At 42.4% G+C, this 26,156-nt stretch overlaps 1 protein-coding gene across 5 annotated transcripts in view; it reads right to left on the reverse strand.

Moving 5' to 3' along the window:
- The window catches only part of FOXJ3 (forkhead box J3), a 124,533-nt gene extending 105,208 nt beyond the window's left edge, over positions 1-19,325 (reverse strand). For 2 of the 5 annotated variants that reach the window (XM_036444310.2, XM_036444312.2), the window contains exon 1: positions 19,128-19,305. Coding sequence is in view for 2 of the 5 variants with exons in the window: in XM_036444311.2 (XP_036300204.1) it covers positions 18,489-18,534 (46 nt within the window). In the remaining 3 variants the exon portion in view is untranslated. Of the gene's footprint in view, positions 1-18,488; positions 18,550-19,127 lie in introns of those variants that run through there. The other 3 variants (XM_036444311.2, XM_036444309.2, XM_045584688.1) reach the window with 2 other exon arrangements.
- Positions 19,326-26,156: the final 6,831 nt, after the last annotated feature.

Below are 26,156 nucleotides of genomic sequence, written 5' to 3' on the forward strand. Positions count from 1 at the left end.
GGCAGAAGGGGAATGGAAACCCCCAGCTGCACTGAACCCCAGGTCTGACTGCGCTGAACCCTAGCTCCAGCTGACAACTCTTGGACCCAGGTTCATACAGGTGGAGTCTGGACTGTAGAGAAAGGCACACAGAGACTCAAAGACTCGGAGACTCGGGGGGAGGGGACTGCAGGTGTGTGCAGGTGAGTGAGCGCAGAGAGGTCTGACTGAGGAAGTTGCCGCAGGCTTTCCAAAGCGGAAGGAGTCAGAAGCTCCTGACTGCACTGAATCCCAGTTCCAACTGTACTGAAACCCAGTTCCCTGCAAGCCTCTGGAGGACCCACGCTTACAGGGGGAATCTGGACTGTCAGGCGGAAACTCAGTGGATCCATGGAATGCAGAGGCCTGGAGGCACATGACCAAGGGCAGGGCTGACAGGAAACCAAGCCAGCTCAGCCCTGAGACTCCGCCTCATCCAAGCTGAGCCCAGAGGCTTTTGCAATTTTGCAACTCTGGTCCTATAAGGCTGTCTACAATACAGAAGGTCTCCTGGTGTAGACACAGCTGATACAGCCAATTGGCCTGGAGGTCAGTCCTCCCATTGATACCAACAACAATTAAGACAACTGCCGGGACCGGTTTGGCTCAGTGGATGGAGTGTCGGCCTGTGGACTGAAAGGTCCCGGGTTCGATTCCAGGCAAGGGCATGTACCTGGGTTACGGGCACATCCCCGGTAGGGGGTGTGCAAGAGGCAGCTGATCGATGATTCTCTCTCGTCCATGTTTCTAACTCTCTATCCCTCTCTCTTCCTCTCTCTGAAAAATCAATAAAAATATGTTTAAAAAAAAAAAAAAAAGACAACTATAGGAAGGCTGTGCACACAGTCCACAAAGGAGAGCACCAAGAATGTCCACCTCAGGTAACTGGGGAGGCTGACCCACCGGGCCATATAGGAAACCTAGCATACAAAGCTACCCTACCAACTCAGGGAAGCAACAAAAATGCCAAGTCAAAGAAACAGACCACAAATAAAAGAAATGGAGGAGAACAAACAACTGGATATAGAATTCAAAATCAAATAGGTTTTTCAACGATTTCCTAGAAAAGGCCGATAAATTTAACAAGACCCTCAAGGACATGAAAAAGGGCCAACTAGAAATTAAACATACACTGGCTGAAATAAAAAATATTATACAGAGACCCAACAACAGACTAGAGAAATGCAAGAATCAAGTCAAAGATTTGAAATACAAAGAAGCAAAGGACACTCGGGAAATAAAGCAAAAAGAACCCAAAAATTTGAAGATAGTGTAAGAAGCCTTTGGAACAACTTCCAGTGTACCAACATCAGAATTATGGGGGTGCCAGAAAAAGAGAGAGAGCAACATACTGAAAACCTATTTGAAGAAAACCTATTTGAACAAAAAACTTCCCCCACCTGGTGAAAGAAATAGACTTACAAGTACAGGAAGCACACAGAACACCAAACAAACGGAATCCAAAGAGGACCACACCAAGACACATCATAATTAAAATGCCAAGAGCAAAAGACAAAGAGAAAATATTAAAAAGCAGCAAGAGAAAAACAGTCAATTACCTACAAGAGAGCACCCATATGATTGTCAGCTGATTTCTCAACAGAAACTATGCAGGCCAGATGGGAGTGGCAAGAAATATTCAAAGTGATGAATAGCAAGAACCTACAACCAAGATTACTCTACCCAGCAAAGTTATCACTCAGAATCGAAGGTCAGATAAAGAGCTTCACAGATTTAAAAAAAAAAAAAAAAAAAAAAAAAACCAAAGGAGTTCATCACCACCAGACCAGTATTATATGAAATGCTGAAAGGTATTCTTTAAGAAGAAGAAAAAGGTAAAGATAAAAATTATGAACAACAAATACATATCTATCAACAAGTGAACATGAAAATCAAGTGAATTAAAAATCTGAGGAACAGAATAAACTGATGAATATAATAGAATCAGGGGCAAAGAAACGGAGTGGATTGATAATTATCAGGGGGAAATGGGTGTGGGGGGTACAGGAAGAGACTGAACTAAAATCATACACATATGGCTGAGGACAATGGGGGGGAGGTAAGGGCAGAGTGTGGGGTGGGAATGGGTGGAGGGGTACTATGGGGGGGGGGAGATAAACAATTGTATTAATCTGAACAATAAAGATTTATTAAAATTTTAAAAATAAATAAAATAAAATACTTAAGCAGCCCTAGCTGGTTTGGCTCAGTGAACAGAGCATCAGCCTGTGGACTGAAGGGTCCCAGATTCTATTCCAGTCAAGGGCACATGCCTGGGTTGTGGGCTTGATCCAATAAGGGACCTTTAGGAGGCAGCCAATCCATGATTATCTCTCATCATTGATGTTTCTCTCTCTTCCTTTCCCTTCCTCTCTGGAATCAATAAAAAATGTGTATGTTGTAAAAAATGTATGTTTTAAAAAATAGAATACTTAAGCAAAAAATAGTTGAGACACATTGGTAAATATCTTAATAATAGTTGACTCTGAGGGATATAGCAAATCACTGTATTTTACCTACTTTTGAATATACTCAGCAATGCAGTAGGACTTTTGATATTACTTTACTTGGTCAAATCCAGCATTGTACAATTAACTCTTTTCCTTTTCTTTCTCAGATTTCAGGAAGCTTAAGAATGACTGGTACTTCTGAGAAAACAGCCTGGACTCAATCAGAAGAAAACAGGCATTCATTTATTAGCTCTACTAATAGGAAATCTCTCTGAATCTACTCAAAGAACTTCTTGTAAATTAATATGAGAAATTATTATGAGCCAAGAAAGTGACTCAGCTGCTAATAAGAAACAAAATACAATCTCAGAATTCATTAGAAGAATATTATCCAGATCCAAAGAAGATATACAGTCCCATGTCCTCTTCACTGCTTAATTCACAGATGGAGTATTGTGTTCTATTTGGAGCACCTCATTTTAAAGAACACTTACAAGCTAGAATGATTGCAGGGAGGGATATCAGACTAGTAAGTTTAGAACCCAAATGCCAAGTGTTACATGGCTAAAGAAACTGAGTGTGTTTAGTTTGGAGAAGAAACCACTTCCCAGCCTCCCATGCCATCTCTATCATAGAGAATCCAATAATATTTTCCGGAGGATTTCAAAAATTAACAGGCATTCCATAGTCAAATAAGTTTGAGATAAGCCAGTATTTCATCCTCTAAAGGACTTATCAGTGTTCAATGTCCTAAAGTGCTTTGTGATTCTTCAAAAAGAGGAAATTCAGTATTTCCCAAATGTGATCATTTATTCATTATTCATTCAACCAATATTTATTGAGCCCCAATGATTTGCCATACACTCCTCCTGGTGTTATGGATACAACATTTTTAATATCCTGAAACGTAGTTTGTGAAACAGCCAACCTGGACCTCTTGGCTACTCCTCTAACTTACATTACTGGGTTTCTTCATTCTCTAGATTTTTTATTATGCTCAGTCTAGAATGCCCCATCACTAATCTTAATTCAAACATTATTCTTCCATGACTCTTTCTTGATTATCGTAAGGAAATATCGTGCACTCTCTTTTCAACAAACCATGCTTTTTCTCTGTATCAGTTCTTTGGGAACTGATTAGCTTTGGATTTTTCACAATGCCCAGGAGGGTATCTTGCATGTTAGGTGCAAGAAATGTTTGCTAAATGAATAATAACATTCAAATATTTGAAGGATTATTTTGTTTAAAAAGGCAAACTGGGTCTCTACTAATCTCTATAGAGAAGGATTGGGGGGGAAAGATGAAGTTTGAAGCAAATTTCATCTCCACAAGCAGACTATTTACAGTTGTCAGTGACTACAGTCGTTCTAAAAGTAGCCAAATGACTGACTCTAGGTCAAATATTTAAGTTGTTTATCTCACTGGCTTGAGTAAAGGATTACCTCTTAACAATCTAGGAACTATTAGACATAAAGTAACTTTGGGTACATTTATATCAATATGAAAGTTCTTAAAATTAAGCTTAAACATCAAATTCTTTCATTAACTATTATGTCATGTACAGTGGATAGGACACAAAAAAGACACTAGTCTCCATCCTAGAAGAGTCAACAGAGGTTTCTTAATAACACTCCCAAAACAACTCTGATATAAATTTGAATTCATAGATTATCTGCCTCAATAAGAAATGCTCCTTACATAAGGAAATTCTTTAGACCAAGGATTTTTCAATATTTTGCAGTCAGAGAAATAACTATGAAGCCATTAGCTCCTCTTAAGGCCATCTATTCACACCACTAAATGCATTGTTCTTCAAACAAGCAAGCTGTCATTCTGCCTTTCTAGTTAAAAACTAGAAAGCAAGATATTACAGAATATCTCCATATGCCAAATATCTCTCTGAGATGTCTCTCCCAAATTAAAAAATAAGTGTTTTTTTCTGGCAGGGACTGTCTTTTTACTTGTATCCTTAGCATCTATTACAGTGCCCAGGACATAGCCGGTGATGAATAAATGAACAAATGAGTGAGAGAAATTAACGAGTCCTATGTCACTGGGTGAAAATAGTACCTTAAAGAAGTACTAACAATGTGGTTTTTTTATTAGAAACCTGATAATGAAATGGAAGCATGAATAGATCCCAAACCTAGTTTTCATTATAAAGCAGTATGCTATTTTTAGGTTATTTACTGGTAGGTAACTACTGTGTGTAAACTTAAGGTCTTGGTTGCTTCTGGGGGACTAAAATTAATTTCTTGAATCAGCTGAACTAAAATATAATACAAAAAAAAAATCCAAAGCACTTAATACACCCACAACTCAATCCATAAGATCATAAGCAATTAATTTATCAAACTTACTTATTCACATAACTGCCTAGAAAACAAAATACTTTGATAGCACCAAGTGTGAGACTGCTCTTCAAATGTGCTATCACTTATACTTTTCCAAAATCTCATTTGAACCACAAAAATTATACGTTTATCTTTTTTTTTTTACTATAAAAAAGAATCCGAAACCGTTTGGCTCAGTGGATAGAGCATCAGCCTGTGGACTGAAAGGTCCCGGGTTCGATTCCGGTCAAGGGCATGTACCTTGGTTGCAGCACATCACCGGTAGGGGGTGTGCACGAGGCAGCTGATGGATGTTTCTCTCTCATCGATGTTTCTGTCTATCGCTCTCACTTTCTGTCAAAAAACTCATTTTTTAAAAGACACATGCTCATTGTAAATATCTTAGAATATATAAATAAGTTCAAGGGAGGCAATAAAGACTATCCATTGTGATGTTTTCTTTCCTAGTCTTTTTTTCTATGAAGTTATCATTTCTTTATATACTGTCATTCTTCCTACCTACCAAGCAAGAGACAATACCCTATGGCAGTTTCCCAAACTTCTCTCATGATGAGAATCACCTGGTGGAGTTGTTAAAACTACAGATTCCTGAATCCCAACTAAGATGTGCTAAACTAGAATTTTTGGGAACATATAGGTAAAATTGCACACAATTCTCATCATGAGAGAAATTTGGGAAACACTGCCCTATGGCATTAACCCAGGCACCCCCATAGGCATACACTTCCATAAAAATAGGCCAAACCTGCTATTTAGTAATTCTTCCCTTCTGATTTCAATTCCTCCTTACCTCTAAGATTCTAAAAAGAATGCAGGCCCAAGTAAAAATGCATCCAATGTCTGAAAATTGACCAAAAAGTAATAAGGGAAGAAGTTGCTCCTAATAGTTTTATATTCCCAAGGCTGATATTACCACAGAAAAGAGTTGTTACAAGGAGCCCAAGTCCTTTGGGGGCCATAATCTTTCATTTATACTCAAAAATTCAAAATAAGAACTTTGTCAGTTTCCTACTAAAGTGTTACAAGACTAGAAACAGAATGCAGGATCTGGGTTCCTTTCTCTGCTCTACTACTAAATTGACTGTGAGACACTAAGTCTTAGCTTGTATCTTTGCCATTTGTCAATAGGAATATTACTTGCCCTACCTACAATACAGGCTGTTGTGAGTCTCCAAAATATATATGATCAGAAAAAAATGTTTTTTCAAAAATTATTATTCAAATGTAAGGTGGAAATATTTCCAAAACATGCATGCTCTGTAATAACAATAGAAAATTCTAGAGGCCTGTACACGAAATTTATACACTGGTAAGGTCCCTAGGCCTGGCTGGCAATCAGGGCTAGACTGTAGGGCGATTCGGGGGCAGGGGGTGGGGGTGGGAGGAGCCTGCTCACACCTGTCTTGGCTGGCCTGGGGCCTGCGGGCTTGGGGCAGCTCCTGTATTGAGCATCTGCCCCCTGGTGGTCAGTTCCGCTGGTCATTCTACCCTTTGGTCGATTTGCATAGTAGGCTTTTATTATATAGGACTAGAGGCCCTGTGCACAAAATTCATGCACAGGGGTAAGGAGTGGGCATGGGGGAGGTGTTCCTCAGCCCAGCCTGCACCCTCTCCAATCTGGGACCCCTCGAAGGATGTCCTACTGGTGGTTTACAGGGATTGGGCCTAAACCGGCAGTCAGACATCCCTCTTGCAATCCAGGACTGCTGGCTCCTAACCACTCACCTGCTTGCCTGTCAGATTGCCCTTAACCACTCTGCTTACTGGCCTGCTTGCCCCCAACTGCCTCCCTGCCAGCCTGATCACTCCCAACTGCCCTCCCCCATGCCAGTATGCAGGCCTCCAACTGCCCCCTCTGCTGGCCTGCTCACCTCCACACTTCCTCCCACTGGCCTGCTTCCTCCCAATTGCTGCCCTGCTGGCCTGTTCATTCACTCCAAACTGCCCCTCTCTCGCTATCTTGATCACCCCCAACTGACCCCCACTGATGGCCTGCTCACACCCAACTGTCTCCCCTGCTGGTCTGCTCACCCCTAACTACCCCCCACACCAACCTGATCACCCCCAACTGCAGTCCCATCCTGGCCTCATCACCCACAACTGCCCTCACCTCTTGGCCTCTTACCGCCTCTACCTCGGCCCCGCCACCATGGCTTTGTCCAGAAGAACGTCTGGAAGGTCTTCTAGAAGGTCTCCCAGTCTAATTAGTATATTACCCATTTGTAAGTATATATGGCTTCCCTGATAGGCAAATAGGCCATTTCTGATGATTACTATATATACACATGGTGCAATAATACCATTAATACCTCCTTAAACAAAGTAGACAGGTAAAACCTGTCATAGACACACAGACCCATCCTCGGTAGCAAAAACTGATGCCATATATTGTTTATCTCCTGTCATGACAGTCTGCTTTATCTTCGTTCAGAAGAGTAAATCTGCTCCTGACTACAAAATATTTAGCTGTTGAGTCAGTAATAAATTTCCCCAAGTTCTATAGGCCAAGCCACAGAAACTTGTTAGTTAAATTTAATACTTTAATAAGCACCCATGTAACCACCAGCCAAAATCTAGGATCTAATAACATATTTCTACCACAGTACTCACTTCCCAATCTCATCTTTCTGTAAGCAAACATAAACTGAAATTATTAAGTTCTGGAAGTCTTCCCATCAATTCCTCTCACAAATCTGTTTTAACACACAGTAAGACGAGGTCTTAACTTTAGGAAAAAGTTGATTCTAACTTCCAAAATCTTTAATAAGGGCACATCAGTACCATACCCTAGCAATCAATCAGGAGAACAACTTATTTTGTTGATATCACTAGACAGTACTCTGTCTAGGTAAATTTTAGTCACAGCTTTCAGTTTTGTATTCCAGGTGAAATCTTAATTAAAAGTTACTTCACTAGGTAAAGTATTCTTCGAACACAGGATCATATTGCAATATAATCAGTCAACTCGTCAATGGAATCCATGACCCTCCCTACATATGATTTGAAGACAGTGAAAAAAATAGTCAATACTATGATTTCAATGTTTATATCCCCTACCCAAGTTCATGCATTAAAATTCTAACCCCCAAACATAATATTAGGAGGTAAGGTCTTTGGGAAGGGGTTAGGTTATCAGGGTAGAGCCTTCATGAATGCAATTAGTGTCTTACAAAAAGAGGCTCCAGAAGGATCCCTTGTCCCTTCTACAATGTGAAGGCACAGAAAGAAAGTGCCAGCTATGAACCAAAAAGAGGGCGCTACCCAAAATATCATGCTGGCACCTTTTCTTTGACTTTCCAGTCTCCAAAACTATGAACAAGAAATTCCTGTTATTTATAAGCTATCCAGTCTGTGGTATTTTGTTCAGCAGCACAAAAGAACTAAGACAGCCAATGTGCTGAATTTCTAGAGACTCTGTCTAAAAACTCCCACTCAGGGGCTTTCCTCATCCCCAAACTGTTAGCATTCAACTTGAAAAAGAGTCTTCCAAGACTGTTCTAACAACAGTTCCACTTCTTGTATCACATAAGTTTGAGTCCATTACAGACTGCTTCACCTGCTGATGATGAGAAATAAGCCAAATGGCACAGTGTAATTAATTTAGGTCTGAATATGCCAAATTAAATCACTTTAGATTTCTGGTAAAATTCTTAGAAAAACCAGAGTGGTTTGAAAATTATCAGAAACTAGACCTGTTAATGGTATCAAAGTAAGAGTTCTTATTGAATATGGTCCTAATTATCTTATATTCATAACTAGAGGCCCAGTGCACAAAATTAGTATACAGGGAGGGGGTGTCCCTCAGCACAGCCTGCATCCTCTCCAATCTGCGACCCCTCAAGGGATGTCTGACTGCCCTCTCACAATCCAGGACTGCTGGCTCCCAACTGCTCACCTGCCTGCCTTCCTGATTGCTGCTCCTAACCACTTCTGGCTGCCAGCCTGATCACCTCCTAATCACTCCCCTGCCAACCTGTTTGCCCCTAATTGCCCTCTCCTGCAGGCCTGGTCACCCCTAACTGCCCTCTCCATGAGACTTGATCGCCCCCAACTGCCTCCCTTGCAGGCCTGGTCCATCCCAACTGCCCTCTCCTCCTGGCCATCTTGTGTTGGCCTTCTTGTGTTCACATGGGGGCAGCCATCTTGTGTGTTGGAGTCATGGTCAATTTGCACATTACTCTTTTATTAGATAGGATTATCCTATGTTTTGTTGTTACAATACATTGTGAGTCTCGTGTACTGTTTCATGCTTTGTCTCAATTTACTATAGGAAAGTAATAACCACTTTAAAAGACATTGCATTTTCAGGTTATCAACTGATGATGCCAAAAGTACCTATCTACAAAAGGTTACTTAAAATAAGTACAATACCACTGTTATAAATATAAATACAACATCTGGTTACATATAACAAACTATTTCCATATCCCAACAGATGGCCCATAGTAATGCTTTGCTGATCTGGTTATAACAAATTCTATTAAATCCAAAACCCTGTATAGCAGATGTCTTTTCCAATTTCAGTATAAGTCAATCTCTTTAACCAAAACACTGTGCTTTGGTTCTTGCTATTTGGGCACTAAAACCCAATTATGCCAATTAAGATGGTCAAATTTTTTGACAGTTGTTAAAAAAGATCACTGTGGTGTTTTCTGAGTTTGGAGGCAGAGGAAGTTAAAGAGCACCTCCATCTAGAACTGAAAGGCTGACTGTTCAAAGTGGAAAACAAAAATTCACAGTTAAAGAAAGGCTGAGAGTTTAGTAAAGCAAGTTTTAGCTGTCTCAAGCCAAGGTTTCTGAATAGTAGCTATGTGGAAAGCTAAGTGACTAACAAAGCCGGCAGTGAAGAACACTGAAAATAATGCAATTTCTGAGTTGAGAAGCTATTAGGAGGGACAACAAAAAATGTACCTGAATGCATAAACAACATGTACACTTTAGTATTATGTTCCTATTTAAAAGAAATGTGGATGCAATGTCAACTTAATTTTGTTATTGGCTTCCCCAACTATATTCAAAATCCAATCTTCATATTCCAGTCATGCCTTAATTTGAAATATCACCCTCTATTAATTCACAACACAGTAAACAGTAAATAGCCATTAAGTTCTGAAAACAAACTGCAGTGGTTCAAACTTCGGCACTTTCCAGTCCTAGCTATATTCCCTTAACCACTCTGTGCCTATTTCCTCTCCTGCGGGAAGCCACTCACAGCAGATACTATCATGAGAGTGTACCAAGGAACGCGGAAGGTCGTGTACCATTGTTCATTTTGAGATACCAGTGGCTTGAAGCAATTTCCTGGCCTAATAGCCTCAAAATAAATGTTTACTGAACCTTACTGATCTTTACTGACCTTAGAGACGGTCTGTCTGCTACCTGTTTGCCATATTGAGGGCAAGATGTGTATCTAAAACTGAATAAAAAGCAGATAAGGCCAGGTTTCAGTGTGCCTCTCCAAGAAAGTGGTCTCCACTTGGTCCCCCCACCCCTTAATAATTCATATTTCTTCTCTAGTGCTTTCATTTGTGCGTCAGCCCCTTCTTCAGATCCTGAACCCTAGCTATGCCAATCGTGGCACTCTTCTATAAAATTTTAATAAAATCTACCATGGGGGCGAGCTACAAGGGGTCAATGGAGGAAAAAAGGAGACATATGTAACATTTTCAACTATTAATATAAAGATTTTTTTAAATCTACCTTTTAGAGTTATGATTATATGAGTAATAAATGTAAGGTACTTAGAACATTTTTGGGCCCATAGTAAGGCCTCAAAAAATATTAGCTATTATTATCCCTACACTTATCATCATCACATTAATGTCCACTAGATTTCGGGGGGGGGGGGGGGGGGACCAAAACATTTAATGACATCTAAATCACAGAGCAACAAGGACAGAATCTGGTTTTATTAAATCGCATCATTTTAAGTCCTGAAGATTAAACATTAAAACTTACTGACTCCCAAGGTAAGGGGACTTTCCAGTCCCTCTAATTCTCTAAGAATTCATATGGGATCCTTATGTTAAAATAGCAGCATACAGTAGTAGAAATAGCAATGGGCATGGACTAAGATTATCTAATTCAGGGGTCCTCAAACTTTTTAAAGTGGGGGCCAGATCACGGTCCCTCAGAGAGCTGGAGGGCCGGACTATATGAACTACTAATTCCTACTGTAACACCTCGGCTGCACTCACTGCCCAAAAAACCTGGCGGGCCGGATCAGACTCCTCTGCGGGCCGCATGTGGCCCGCGGGCCGTAGTTTGAAGACGCCTGAAATTGTTCCATCACTGACAAGTGTGCAATCTTTTTTTATATTTATTGATTTCAGAGAGGATTGGAAAAGGAGACAGAGACAGAAACATCAATGGTGAGAGTCATTCATTGGCTGCCTCCTGCATGCCCTCAACTGGGATTTGAACCGTGACCTCCTGCTTTGCTTCATAGATCAATGCTCAACCACTGAACCACAAGTGTGCAAACTTCGGCAAGTCACGGAATCTAAACTTCAAATTTTTCATCTTAAAAAATGTTGTCTGTCAGGGTTATTGTTGAATCAAATGAGATAATGTATGAAAACAAAACTTGTAAACCATAACACTATATATATGCTCAAGGGCCATATCTTACTCATCTTTGTATCTCTAATACCTAGTAGAATACAGAGCGGAGGTTATGTTCTAAGAGAAAAGCCATGGGAAGAGTAGAATTGGCAGGATGAGGATTAAAATAAAGGTAGGGAAGGGTTGTTTTTTTTTTAAAAAAAAAAAAAAGTAAAAAACCCAAATGCCCATCAAGGGATGGATGAATCCGCCAAAACCGGTTTGGCTCAGTGGATAGAGCGTCAGCCTGCGGACTGAAAGGTCCCAGGTTCGATTCCGGTCAAGGGCATGTACCTTGGTTGCGGGCACATCCCCGGTAGGGAGTGTGCAAGAGGCAGCTGGTAGATGTTTCTCTCTCATTGACGTTTCTAGCTCTCTTATCTCTCTCCCTTCCTCTCTGTAAAATATCAATAAAATATATATTAAAAAAAAAAAAAAAAAAAGTCGAAACCGGTTTGGCTCAGCGGTAGAGCATCAGTCTGCGGACTGAAGAGTCCCAGGTTCAATTCCAGTCAAGGGCATGTACTTTGGTTGTGGGCACATCCCCGGTGGGGGGTGTGCAAGAGGCAGCTGGTCAATGTTTCTCTCTCATCGATGTTTCTAGCTCTCTATCTCTCTCCCTACTCTGTAAAAAAAGCAATAAAATATATTTTTTTAAAAAAAAAAGGATGGATGAATCCTATATAATAAAAGGCTAGTATGCAAATCGACCATGGTGGAACTACTGGTTGCTATGATGCATACTGGCCACCAAGGGGCAGACACTCAATGTGCTGCCCCCTGATGATCAATGCACTCCCACAGTGGAAGCACCATGCAGCCAGAAGCCAGGCTCACAGCTGGTGAGTGTAGTGGTGGTGGCAGAAGCCTCTCCTGCCTCCGCAGTAACTCTAAGGATGTCCGACTGACAGCTTAGACCCACTCCCCACAGGGAGCCATCAGACATCCCCTGAGGGCTCCCAGACTGCAAGAGGGCAAAGCTGGGCTGAGGAACCCCTACCCCGAGTGCACAAATTTCGTGCACCAGGTCTCTACTAAATAGATAAAAGGTGTGCCAGCCATACACGACTATTACTTACAAACAAAAATGAGATACTAATATAAACTACAAGTGGATACCTTTGAAACATTATGCTTTGGGGAAAGAAGCTAGACACAAGACTATATATTGTATGACCCATTTATTTGAAATGTCCAGAATAGGCAAAACTATAACGATGGTAAGTACATTAGTGGTTGCCTTTTTTTTTTTTTTTTTTTTTGGGGGGGGGGGGGGCGGGGAGGCACTGGGAGGCAGGGTGACCTATCAGGTACAAATGTTATTTGGAATAATGAAATATCTAAAGATTTGGTGATGGCTATATAACTCAGTAAATACATACACTAAAAACCACTGAATAGTATACTTTAAATGGATCAATTATGTAATATGTGAATAATATCTCAATACTACTTCTAAAAATCTATGTTTCAGAGAACCATGAAAGTATAAAAATCGCTGACTTTAGAACAAAGTTTTTGTGGGGTTTTTTTAAAATATATTTTTACTGATTTGAGAAGGAGAGGGAGAGAGAAACATCAATGAGAGAATCATTGATCATCTGCCTCCTGCACACCCCCTACTGGGGATTGAACCCACCCCATGTGCCCTTGATTAGAATCGAACACAGGACCCTTTATCCACCGAGCCAAACAGGTTAGGGCCGCAAGTTTGACTTTTTAAATGAATAAAAAGGTGAGTTTCCTGATATCTGATTAGCTCTGACATGTGGACAAGAATGAAGACTGAAGGAAACAGGAGAAAATGCTACAAATTACACTAGACCATAATGTCACTACAAATCCTTTTATGGGAAACAAATCTGGCATCTATTCTTATCCTTCCTTTCAAAATTCTAAGGTTACAAATTACCTCCTGGTCTTAGTCTTACTAGTAGTTCGGTAATCTTTTCATCATGATCATTGTTTCTGAACTTGAAGTACCCCTGATACTGTCAACCACACTAGTGTCCCTATCCTTGGCTTCTGTGGCAGATGTACCTCTTGGCTCTTCTCAGAATGCTTTACCTATTAGCCTATAATGTCTCCCCAAGTTCCAAACCTCAAAGCGCTTTCACCATCAAACTACTGCCCTCCCAACCCTCATCTACTCGAATGTTTTTTATTAGTACCCTTAGGCTTGGTCAGTACACAACCTACACTGCACCTCTATAGGAATGTAATAGATACTTCTACTCTAATCAGTTCTTGATTATCTTCATTAAACCTGGAAAGCAGTGGTGTGGCTCAACCAAAATAACTAATTCCTATGCTATTTCTATGACTTTGCAATGTGACATACACTTTTTTATTCTGAACAGATGTTTTTCTAATTGTTTTGCTTAGATTAATACTAAACTAAATGTGCATTTCCAGAACCAAACCAGTAAGGAGAGAAGGCTATCAGGAGTGGCAGGAGAATAGCGTGCTAATGAAAAAACTGACTGAACACAATCAAGTGTTGCCCAGAACAACTTTAGCTCATTTTCCTGAACAGTGATACTTTCCAATTTTCTTCACTATTATCAGCCATCCTCCCAGGACTCTAGGCTCTACTTTAATGTATTATTTGCTCTCTTATCTTTGTCCACATTCAATTATCATGAGTTCAAATTAATTTTTACTCACACAAATGCCTTTTTATATATTCTATACTTTCTTAGGACAGTTTATTTTTTTCTAACATTTTATTGGTTTTTACAGAGAGGAAGGGAGAGGAATAGAGTTAAAAAACATCAATGAGAGAGAAACATCGATCAGCTGCCTCGTGCACACTCACTACTGGGGATGTGCCTACAACCAAGAACATGCCCTTGACCAGAATCAAACCTGGCTGGGAGCCTTCAGTCCAAAGGCCCACATTCTATCCACTGAGCCAAACTGGTTAGGGCAGGACAGTTTAATTTATAATTAAACATATAAGCTCAATAGTATAAATTATAATTAAATGCGTAAGTTCAAAAGCCAGATTGCCTGGGTTCAAATCCTAGTAGGCTCTACTGCTTCCTCTGTTGGAGTTCGGACAAGTCAATCTCTCTGTAACCCAGTTTCTCCATAGGAATAAGAAGACCTTATTATGAAGATTTAATGAAGTAAATGCATGTAAAAAACTTACAACAATGCCCAGCATACTGTAAGTACTCAATAAATGTTATCTATTATTTTATACCCATAATCACTATCTTACGTCAGATCCTTGTCATCTCATTCCTAAAATTCTCCAAGAGCATTCTAGGCAGTCGCCCTTCTCCTACCCCAGAACACTACTCAGCTAAGACAAAAACCGCTCTCAGAAATATGCATCGTCTTACTCCCATTCTTTAGAACCCACTACAACACCCCATCAAACCAAACCTTGTATCATTGACACATTCTTCACCAATAACAATCCTAAACTCAATTATTATTATTCACCAATACACATTCTCCATACCAAACTGCTTGGTATCTTTGTATGTTGCCACTTCTTGGCTGCAAATACCATCACTCTCCTAGAAATTTCTGTTTTTCAAATATCACTTATATCTTTGACTTTGGTTGCACTGTTATTCCAAAAGTTTGATGTTACTTGGTAATTACGAATAATGGACATTATTAGCGTTGTTTCCTCAATAGAAGTTGAAGCGTTTGAAGAGACTACATATTTTATCTCTAGTGTCTCCTTCATACAGGCTACTTCACACACAGTACAAGATTTTGCAGAACACAAATGCTGACTGACTTACTTTTAAAAAAAAAATGCCTCATGCCGGGACCGGTTTGGCTCAGTGGATAGAGCGTCGGCCTGTGGACTGAAAGGTCCCAGGTTCGATTCCAGGTAAGGGCATGTACCTTGGTTCCGGGCATGTACCTAGGGGGTGTGCAAGAGGCAGCTGATCGATGATACTCTCATCGATGTTTCTAACTCTCTATCCCTCTCTCTTCCTCTCTGTGAAAAATCAATAAAATATATATTAAAAAATAAAAAATAAAAATAAAAAATGCTCTGGGGAGGGAGGGTATGTATGGGAGGGAGGGGGGGCAAAAAAAATCAATAAAATATATTTTTAAAAAATTAAAAAAATAATAATAATAAAGTGATAATAGATAAAAAATAATAAATAAAGTTCTAGGCTTCCTTAAGTAAATAAAAGAGGTTTCATACACTGTTTAAAAAATAAATAAATAAAATTAAAAAAATAGAAAATGCCTCAGAATGTATCACAACATTCTCTATTTTCCACTGTCCCACCCATATTTAGCATGATGAAAGCAGATGGAATCTGCATTTAAATATTTTTATTTTACTGCCGGGACCGGTTTGGCTCAATGGATAGAGCGTCGGCTTGGGGACTGAAGGGTCCAGGGTTCGATTCTGGTCAAAGGCATGTACCTTGGTTGCGGGCATATCCCCAGTAGGGGGTGTGCAAGAGGCTGCTGATCGAGGACTCTCTCTCATCGATGTTTCTAACTCTATCTCTCCCTTCCTCTCTGTATAAAATCAATAAAAAATATATTTAAAAAAAGATTCTCTCTTTAAAAAATAAATAAATAAATAAATATTTTTATTTTACAAAGGAGAATATACCAGATAAAAAGAAAAGAACATATACTCAAATATTGGGTCTAGTAATAATGTCGTTTTTAAACATTCGTTTAAAATCTTGCTTGGCGTTGACTTGTATTGACATAACCTTCAAACACGTGGTATCTACAGAACGTGTGAAGTGCAATTAACAAGTTTTGCTTGAAAAAGTTTGTGTTTGGTTTGGTTTTTGTTGCAAAACTAGGGCTAAGAAGATGGCGGATAAAGAGCATATTCGGCACTGCATGCTTTACGAGTTCCAATTAGGAAGAAAAGCAAGTGAGGCTGCAAAAAACATCTGTAGTGCTCTTGGTCAAGATGCAGTTAGCGCCAGAAAATGCCAGCGTTGGTTTGAGAAATTTCGCGAGGGAAATTTTTCGTTAGATGACAAGAGTGGTCGAGGCCGTGTGTCCAATTTTGATCAAGAAGCTCTTCAAGCTCTTTTGGTGCAAAATCCTCGAATTACCCAACAAGAGCTTGCGACAACTTTAAATTGTTCACAGAAAACAATTTCCAATCAATTGCGTGCACTTGGCAAAGTCCAAAAGTTTGGAAAATGGGTTCCTCATGAGTTGACCGACAACAACTGTAATCAAAGAGTCACAATTTGCAGTTCGCTCCTCTCGTCAAAACCGTTTGCCGTTTTTAGAGCAAATTGTTACCGGAGATGAAGAATGGGTGCTGTATGTTAATTTGAAAAGGTGGCCTCAATGGTTGGACAAAATTGGTTGGGCTCCGCAGCCCACGCCAAAACCTGACTTGCATGCGAAAAAAGTGATGTTGTGTGTTTGGTGGAATTTTAAAGGAATTCTTCATTATGAACTTTTACCATCTAACCAAACCATTCCAAGTGCAGTGTATAGTGCCCAATTGGAAAGGTTAGCCCAAGCTTTAAGAGAAAAAGAACCCGCGCTGATTAATCGGAAGGGCGTAATTGTTCACCACGATAACGCACGACCGCATACTGCAAGAATCACTGCTGAAAAACTGCGCCAGTTGGAATGGGAAGTTCTCCCTCAACCTGCATATTCTCCTGATATTGCCCCTTCCGATTACCATTTGTTTCGTTCTTTGCAAAACTTTCTTCTTGGAAAAAAATTTAATAATGAAGAATGCCTCAAAAATGCATTGACCGAATTTTTTGCATCAAAATCACAAGAATTTTACAACAGAGGGATTAAAATGCTTCCTGAGCATTGGGCACAAGTAGTAGAAAACAACGGCAACTATATTGTTGATTAAATTTTTTGTATTGTTTAAATAAATTCGATTTAAAAAAGTATTAGAAAACGATATTAATTATTACTAGACCTAATATAATGCACAAAGCAAAAAAAGAATGCTGGCCATTTTGGAATCTAAAAAATGTCTTCAAAATATTAAGACTTCTGAACTATTGAACCAAAAGGAGTTAAAATAAACATGTCCTGACCCCATCCAAAAAATACTTAATAAAAGCATTACAAAATCCTAGTATCTTCAGCAGCATAAAACCAAGAAGATTCCGAGACACAAAATAAAACTGTAAGTCTCAGGTTTATTTAAAAAAATTAAAAATGCGATCGCATATCTATATGCCACCCAAACGTAAAAATGGAGAGGAGTTACAACTTTCCTATAAATATCTGCTCAGGCTTGGGTGGAATAAAAGGTTCATTTCACTGCTACTGTGGCCTGTCCCCTATTAAGAGGGCAATCTGTGGTCACAAAAGCGATAAATACAGAAAGATGGAAACCTTAGCCTAGAAGAGACATTAAGGAAAGAAGCTATTCAAAACCAGTTTCCAAAAACACAGCTCACTGATACTCAATAACAGCCAGGGGAGACGTTCAATAAAAGAGTTCCCAATAAATGAGTGATTCAGTGCAACTATTTAGCGCTGCCTTGCAAGTGAAGAACTATGCACACAGCTTCCATGACTGACACACATGCTTGTGTCAATGGGAAACAAAGTAGAAGGGGGAGGGGAGGAAGAATTTAAATAAATGTCAGGAAACGACAAAACTGATGACCACTAACTCCATGGCCAGCCCAGCACAGCTCATTCAGGAATCCAACCAGGAACAAGAGACCTAGATTGCACAACACAGAAAAGAAAATCCTTCGCCGACCACACACACAAAAAAAGTAGAACGGCCAAGTGCACCTCCATGCATTAAGCAGCTGGAGCTTATTCTCTCTCTAAGATTAAGCAGTTAGCAAGAGCAACTAAAGAGAGGAAAGATGTCAATGAAACTAAGCCCCGTTGTCCCCTGCTGGTCCCAATTTCGAGTACAACTCCCGCTCCTTCCACCTAACTAACAACAGTAGGCCTCGGCAAAGAAAACTGACCCTAACACCTTCCATGCCACCAGGAGGAAATCACAGAGGGAAAACTACCCCGTTAACCTCCCCCCTCACCAGCTGCAAAAATGGAGGGGGGGAGGGGGAATAGGGGGCGGTGGAGGGAACACCCTACCACGTGGGCAGGATGCAACACACACAGGACAGCAACACGTCCGCATGGAACTGCTGCTGCCTCCGTCCTAATGCCGGCAGAGGACGCGGCCACAGGATGGGTGGGAACGCAGGCCCCTCGCACGGGCCTCCTCACCCCAAAGGGCAACCCCGAGGCAGGGGGTCCTGCCCGCCTCGCCCCCTGAAAAGCGCCCGCACGCTGGAGGGGAAGAGGCTGCATCGTGCCGGGGCAGGGAGCTAGCCCAGGCCGGAGGCAGGTCCGGGGAGAGACGGAGACCACCCGGTCCCCGGTCTCGGCGCCCCCGGGAACCCCGGGAGGCTCCCCCGAGCCCCGCCTGGGGGAGGGGCGGGAGGCGCGGAGGCGCAGAGCCGCCGCTTCCCGGCTGAGGGGCAGCAGCAGCTGAGAAGCGCCGCGGGGGAGGGAGGGACCGGCCCTCGCCGACCGCCAAGGCCCCAGCTCCGACTCGGGAGGGGGGGCGCCCCCTGCTCCGCCCGCCGCCCACCCCGCGGCGCGTCCGCGGCGGAGAGAAGGGAGAGGGCGTCTCGCGGAGGGCAGCCCCAGCCTCCGTCCCGGGAGATGCCCCGGCCCCGCCTCCTCGCCCGCCGCCCCGGCTCGGCCGCCTCGGCGCCGGGCACTCACCTCAGGCTGCGCAGGCCGGGACGGCCCGGCCGAGCCCCCGGCCGCTGCGTGCGTCTTCGCCCGCCGGGAAAGGTCCCAACGGCGCCTGGTGCGAGCGGCCGAGGCCCCAAGCAGCGCCCAGAGCGGTGGCGGCAGCGAGAGCAGCCAACATCCGGGGCCGCGCACCCGGAACTACTTCCCGACCCGTTCTTCCCCCTCCCTCCCGCCCGCCCCGCCTCCGCCTCCCGCGACGTCGCTGCGCCACGGACCCGGCGTCGGCGGCGTCACGGCTCCTCCGCGGCCGTGGTGGCGGCGGGGACGCGCGGGATCCCTCCGCTGGGACAAGTAGTGCCCCGAGACTCCCGGAGCTCTGCCTCTGAACCGCGGGGGTGGGGGAGCGGCCCGCGTCTCGGAGCGACTCCGGGGTGGCCTTGCACCTCGGAGCAGCCATTGGGGAGTGGCGCTCTGTTGTGGAGGTCAGCAAGGACCTGCGGCCTTGGACCCTGCCCAGGGATTCCAAGGGCCCCATGATCTCAGGGAATGGCGCCTCGTGACCCGCCCCCACGCGCCTACCCCCCATTTCGCCACTTCGTCGTGATAAAGTCAGGCACCTTAGCCTCTCCGGGAAGCCGGGCCCCTTGTGCCACTTGGCACTCCGCGGATTCCAAAGGCACCTTGGAGCTTCAGGACACCCTTCCCTTCCGAACCTAACAAGGCGGGGAGGTTCCAGGCCCATCTGCCGAGGCTTTTCCCACGCCTGGCCTCAGCTTCCTTCCCCCCAAAGCAGATGGAACTCTGCAGGCCCTTCTGATTCTAACGTAGCCGCCCAGGCTAGGGTCCTTGCTATCCACAGGTGGAGTGTTTAGAAGGACAACAGCGCGGCGACTTGTGAACTTTGGAATTTGCTTATACGTCAGTCTTCATTGATTCTGAAGCTATTAGCACCTGTAATTTCACACTTGATTACATTCAGACGTATTTGCTGTTGCTTTATATTCGCGTTAGTCATACTGTTGAACTCCCAGTAGGTGCTCCATATATGGATACTCAAATTTTGTTAATTGAATACTATAGGTTGATTGGGTGATAGGAAAAGAAAAGCCTGCGTGAATTAGCCCTGGAAACTTTGACGTCGTCTCCGGTAGTTAAAGAGCTGACTAAACCAATTGCTTTAGCAAACACTGGATACCTGCTATGCACCAAGCACTTCTAGGCCCTGGGTATTCAAAGTTCTGCCCTATTCCTTTCTATACAAGACTAGCAAAATTCTGAAGATAAAAATAATCCATTCACTCAGTCATCCAACAAACATTTGCCAATCACTAGTAAAGCACTCCTTTAGTGCTTGGGGTGTGTCAGTGAACAGAGAGAGGTAGGGGAATACCTTTACCTCTTAGAGCTATTATTTAGTATGGAGAGAAGGATAATAAAGATAGCAAGAAAGTTACTTGGTAACATAGACTGTGTTCAGTGCTATGGAAAAAAAAAAAATAGACCTGGCAGGGTAAGGGGTATGAAGAAAACTAGAGAGGGTGTGGATACTTCTTTTAACATCTACCATTTATGTATCAATAATAAATGTACAGTACTTGTTCAGCAAATACTTCAGCCCGGACCATGTGTTAGGTGCCAAAATTCTGACCTGGTAGACTCCCCAGTTAGGGGAGACCACAGGCCATGTGTTTTCACCTGTCTCCTCATTCAGTGCCTTCACCAAGTCCCAGAGACAGAACTCATGCTCATCTTTGCAGCTGATGAAATTGAGGCTCAGAAGAGTTGAAATTCTGAGCCAGGATTCAAACACAATGTCTTCCGAGTCCATCTCTCTTTCCAGCTTCATCTCAGCTGAGATTTCGTATTTTAGTTTCATTAACGCCTCACCTTTTTCAAATAAATTCATGTATCGATTCATGAATAGCCTTAGGCCTGCACTGGTGTGAAAGGGTGGGAGAAAGGAAAGTAGTGGAGAGGGGAGTCTGTGGAGCAAAGTGATAGAGGTAACAGAGAAAATTCATGGAAAAGAAATGCAGGTAGGTTCATAATAGCTTACTCTAATTCCAGCTTTACAGGATGAAGTTTAGAGCCATCAAGGATAGCCCACTTCATGAGGTGGTTTTAATGAAAAACTTGAAAGAGCTGAGGGAGTGAGCCATGCAATTTTCTGGGAGAGTGTCCTAGGGCCTAGGCAGAAGGAGCAGCAGTAGAAAGACCCTGAGGCAATGCATTCCTGGAAGTATTAGAAACAATGGGAAGGGCGGGGCATCTAGAGCAGAGTGAGTAAATGAGAGAGGAATGGGAGAGGTCAGAGGTCAGAGAGTGGGCCATTTTAAGGATGTTGGCTAAAATGGAGCTACTACAAGACTTGCAACAGAGGGGTAATATCTGATTCATGCTTTCAAAAATATCATTCTGGCTACTGTGCCAAGAGTAGACAATGAAGAGACAATGGTGGAAGCCAAAGACTCCAGTATTTAAATGGTTAATTCTAAACCATTAATTAAGTGCAGGATGATGGCTTGCCCCAAGCTAGTAGCAGTGAGTTGGATAAAAAGATAGTCTCTACACTTTAAGAATTCACAGTCTAATGGGAAGCATGTAGATTAGATAATTATAGTGTGATAAGGAAAATAGTGTCCCGAAGAAGAGGCTCTCCTTGCCAGCTTTCTTGAGAGAGGGTAGAAGCTCCCTCTTCTACCAAGTTGCCAAGGGAATTGGAAGTTGCTGGGTTTTTGTTGGGCATTTGGGTGGATTCTTGATAACACAGATAACACTCGTTCTCTTCCCAGCCCTGCAGTTTTCATCTGAATTGGGCTTTAGGCAGAACGGTACTTAAAAAACTGTTTCATGTATATAAGGAGATGGGCAAAGCTGAGGTTATCCATATTTATCAGAGGAAGAAACTGAGGCTGGTAGTCACCAGGCTCTAACCTCAGACTGGGATCAAGGTCAGAAAGTCCAAACCAGTCATCTCTCTGAGTCACTTGAGAAGATTCGGCCAGATGAAGGCGTAAGAATAGAAAGACTCACATTTGGACTTCATTCCACATCTGGAGACTTTGGGTTCCCATTCATCATCACCTTCTATAAATCTTGGGGAGCTCCTCACCTCCCACCTGTTTGGGATTCTGAGGTGCTTTTCTAAAGTGCCTGTTCCCATCTGGAGGAGAACAGGGCTGGATAGCTGCCAGAATGGGGCTGGGGATCAGGAGCCTTTGGGAAGGAAAGAAGCATGAGTCCCAGAGTGGAGGAGCACCACTCTTATCACCCCCAAAAATAGTTGTATGGCAATAGCAGCACAAGGGGATTCTGGGACATGGTGGGAGGAAAAGCTTAAAGCCCAGATTGGCAAGGTAGACCTGAGTTCAAACTGATGCTCCATAGCTTCTTGTGTGCCTATTGATGTAGTTTCTCTTAGTCTCTGTTTTCTTGCCTATTACCTGGGAATGATACTCATAGCTACTGGCAAAAGAGATGATATACAAGCTGTCATAAAATAAAGGTCCTCAAAGGCAGTTATTATTTTTCACAAGGTTAAGGGTAGGAGAGTAATTTATAGTCTTAGGAGATGGAAGTAGGCTGGAAGGAGGGTGTGGGGCAGGAGAGCCTTCAAAAAGAAGATGGTATCTAACTCAGGGGACAGATTCTTAAGAGAAATAACTTGCTCAAAGCAATGAGATAGAGGTTTTATTGTATTGTGTTGTTTGCAATCTTTTACCAACCTCACCTGCATTATAAATTCCCTGAAAGCACTGCCCCGAGCTGGGCTGCGACAGCCCCACAAAAATCTTGATTGGGCGCTACCAGTGCATCAGCAGCAGGGTATTCAATGCTTCACGTGACCCACAGCCCTTTAGACAAAGGAGGCCTTGCCTGATCCTTTATTGGAAGAGGAAAGCAGGAAATTAGAAATGAATTTTTAAATGAGCCAAGACCTGCAAGAGGGAAAGAGAATATGAGAAGGCACCTCCTATTATTCCCAGCCCTGGAGGAGCCTTCCAGAGTCCCTGGATATCTTTATATACTTTATATTTCATGCATTAGAAGGGGACGGGGATGGGGGAGGGGGGGCAGCTAGCCAGAGGCCATGGGATGCTTTCAGAACCATTAATTGCTACTTAATAAAAACACTTGGGTGTTGGTCACTTTGCATACTTAAACAGCATTCAATAATCCTCTATCACAGCATTTTTCAACCGCTGTTCCGCGGCACACTAGTGTGCCGCGAGATGTTGCCTGGTGTGCCGTAGGTGCAGACAAGACAAGAATTTTATAATTTTTCACTATTTTGTTTACTTAATATTTCATAATAAAGTAATTATAAAATACTTTCTTTGTGTTTATTTGATTCCTATTCAAGAGAATTACTTTATATATAGTCAATATAGGCACAGAGTTCAATTTTTTAACATTTTCTAATGGTGGTGTGCCTCGTGATTTTTTTCATGAAACAAGTGTGCCTTTGCCCAAAAAAGGTTGAAAAACACTGCTCTATCAGACAGCTACTCTATACCAGGCTTTGGGCTTAATCCTAGGGAGTTAAAAGGAAATAAATTCTCTACCTTCAATGGGCTCCCAGGCATCTAAAGAGGCAGACATGTAAACAGTCTCAATGCAATTGTTAGAGATTTATATTTGTGCCCTGAGAATAGAGAAAAGGCAAAGCTAAAAACTCTATCAGATTGAATAGGGATGGGGTACCAAAGAAAGTTTCACACTTAAAGGTAAGGTTAAGGTTAAGTCTGAATAAATGAGTAGATGTTTGTCATGTAAAGACAGAAGGAGGCTGGAGGCAGAGAAAGAAAATCTGGGATAGAGGAGAACAGTTTATGCAAAGTGACAGTGGTTAAGTAGATACAAAAAAAAGTGTGGAGGTCATGGAAATTACAGTCTTAATAAGTGATCCTTAATAACTAGTGGCTGGTGAGAATAACTCATGAAGCTAGAACATATCGTTCTCTATATACCATCCATAAATTTAGGTCCTGCTCTCTAGGAGCTTGGTGTTAAATTCAGATTTTATCATTAAGGCAAAGTGTGATTCTTCCCAAATACTATGTTGCTTCATCATTGTGAGTAGAAAGGAGTAGCTTAGAATATTTCTTTCCAGGGAAGTCAATAGCCTAAATTTTTCTCCTAGTTCTGGCAATGAATTTGCCCTAGTGCACTTATACCACACTAGTGGTCTGGAAAGAATCCAAGATGGCTGCACAGGTAAACATCTAGCCGCAGCCACACACAACAATTTCAATAAAATACAACTAAAAAATAAAATGGACATTACCTAGAACTACAGGAAAGTCGACTGACTGGAAATTCTACAACAAGAAGCAAGGAGAAAACCCGAAGGAAAAGCAGAGGAGCTGTAAAAGCCTAAGGTACGGAGACACACGGCACGCGCAGAGAGGACGGAGCCAGAGAGGAGGGCGGCTGAGTGCCTGGCTGGCATTCCCTAGCAGGAAGGAGATAAAAGCTCCGACTGTGCTGGGCCCCAGTTCCAACTGCTCTGAACCCCAGTTCTAGGCCAGACCGCAGGGACCCAGGCTCAAACAGAGGGAGCTGGGCTGTAAGGTGGAACCCCAGGGCAGCGGCAAAAGGAGGTCCCGGAGGCGCGTACATTGCGCACAGAGAAGGGACAGCTGTGCCGGGGGATTGCCCTGGCAGGAAGGAGACAGAGGCTCCGGACTGCTCTGAATGCCACCTCCAATTCCACTTCCAACTGAACTGAATCCCAATACCGGGCTCATTGGGGGAAAGCCTAGACTGTTTGGTAGCAGGCTAAAATCGAGGGCACCTTTCTCTCAGAGGTGCTTGCAACGAGTTCTGAAGGACCCTGGGGATTACTGAGACTCAGGAACCGCATAGGGTGGGGCTGACGGAAGCCAGTGCTGTAAGCTCCACCCTGAAACACTACCCCCCTCCGCCCCATCAGGGAAGCTGCAAAAATGCCCAGACGAAATAGATCACAAACGAAAGAAATGGAGGACAAAAAGCGACTGGATATAGAGTTCAAATCTACGCTTATAAGGTTTTTCAAGAATTTCCTAGAAAAGATTGATAAGACCTATGAGGATATGAAAAGGGATCAACTAGAATTAATAAAGAATCAACAAGAAATGATAAGGGATCAACAAGAAATAAAAAATACATTGTCTGAAATAAAAAATATTATACAGAGTCCTAAAAACAGAATGGAAGATTGCAAGAATCAAGTCGGTGCACGAATTTGTGCACATTGAAATAAAATTAATTAGAAGAAATATCTTAATATTGCTATTCGTCCTTCTCTATAATAGAAGTGTCAACCAAATTCACAACCAACAATGACAGATAGGAACACATGCATGCGAGTGGTGCCAGTGAGAGCTTTATTTGTATCACATATGCACAAGTCAACTCAGCCTTTTATAGATATAGAATGAACTTGCTTAATTAGACCTGCTTTCTGATTTAGCTAAACTTTTTCCAGCTCAGTGAAGCACCCCAACTTCTCTTTCAGGTAATTGTCAGCAACACAGCAGTAAATACCAACAGGAAGTCGATTATTATTTTAGATCATGCAGAGAACAAAGGGTAAAATATTTAACTGCAGCAGTGTTTGACTATATTCTGAATAGTGAGAAAACCTGAAGTCATTTTCAAGGTCTACCATTTCTTAGTTCTTTTCAATCAGGTCAAGTTTCTAAGCTTTCTAAATCTCCATTTTCTGGCTAATGAAAAGAAACTAGAACTCCACCAAGTCTCCAGGACTTCTGTGAAGATCAAATGAGATGAGGCATGGGGAAATGCTTCACAAACACTTGGTTAAAGTGTGAAATGTTTCCACCTGGGTATAAAGCAAGTCATGTTCCTGGGCTGAAAAAAATGCAAGGAGGCTAGTTGCTAGGGAGCAGAAGCCCGGCATTGCTACCTGATGTCATTACCCAGACAATTGAACACTTAGCATATTAGCCTTTTATAGATAGATAGATAGATAGATAGATAGATAGATACCTTCCCCATCCCATCCCCACTCCCATCCCCACCCCATCCATCTTCCCTGTAACCACCTGG

This window comes from Pipistrellus kuhlii, unplaced genomic scaffold, assembly GCF_014108245.1.
Source record: "Pipistrellus kuhlii isolate mPipKuh1 unplaced genomic scaffold, mPipKuh1.p scaffold_m20_p_2, whole genome shotgun sequence".
NCBI classification, from domain to species: Eukaryota; Metazoa; Chordata; class Mammalia; order Chiroptera; family Vespertilionidae; genus Pipistrellus; species Pipistrellus kuhlii.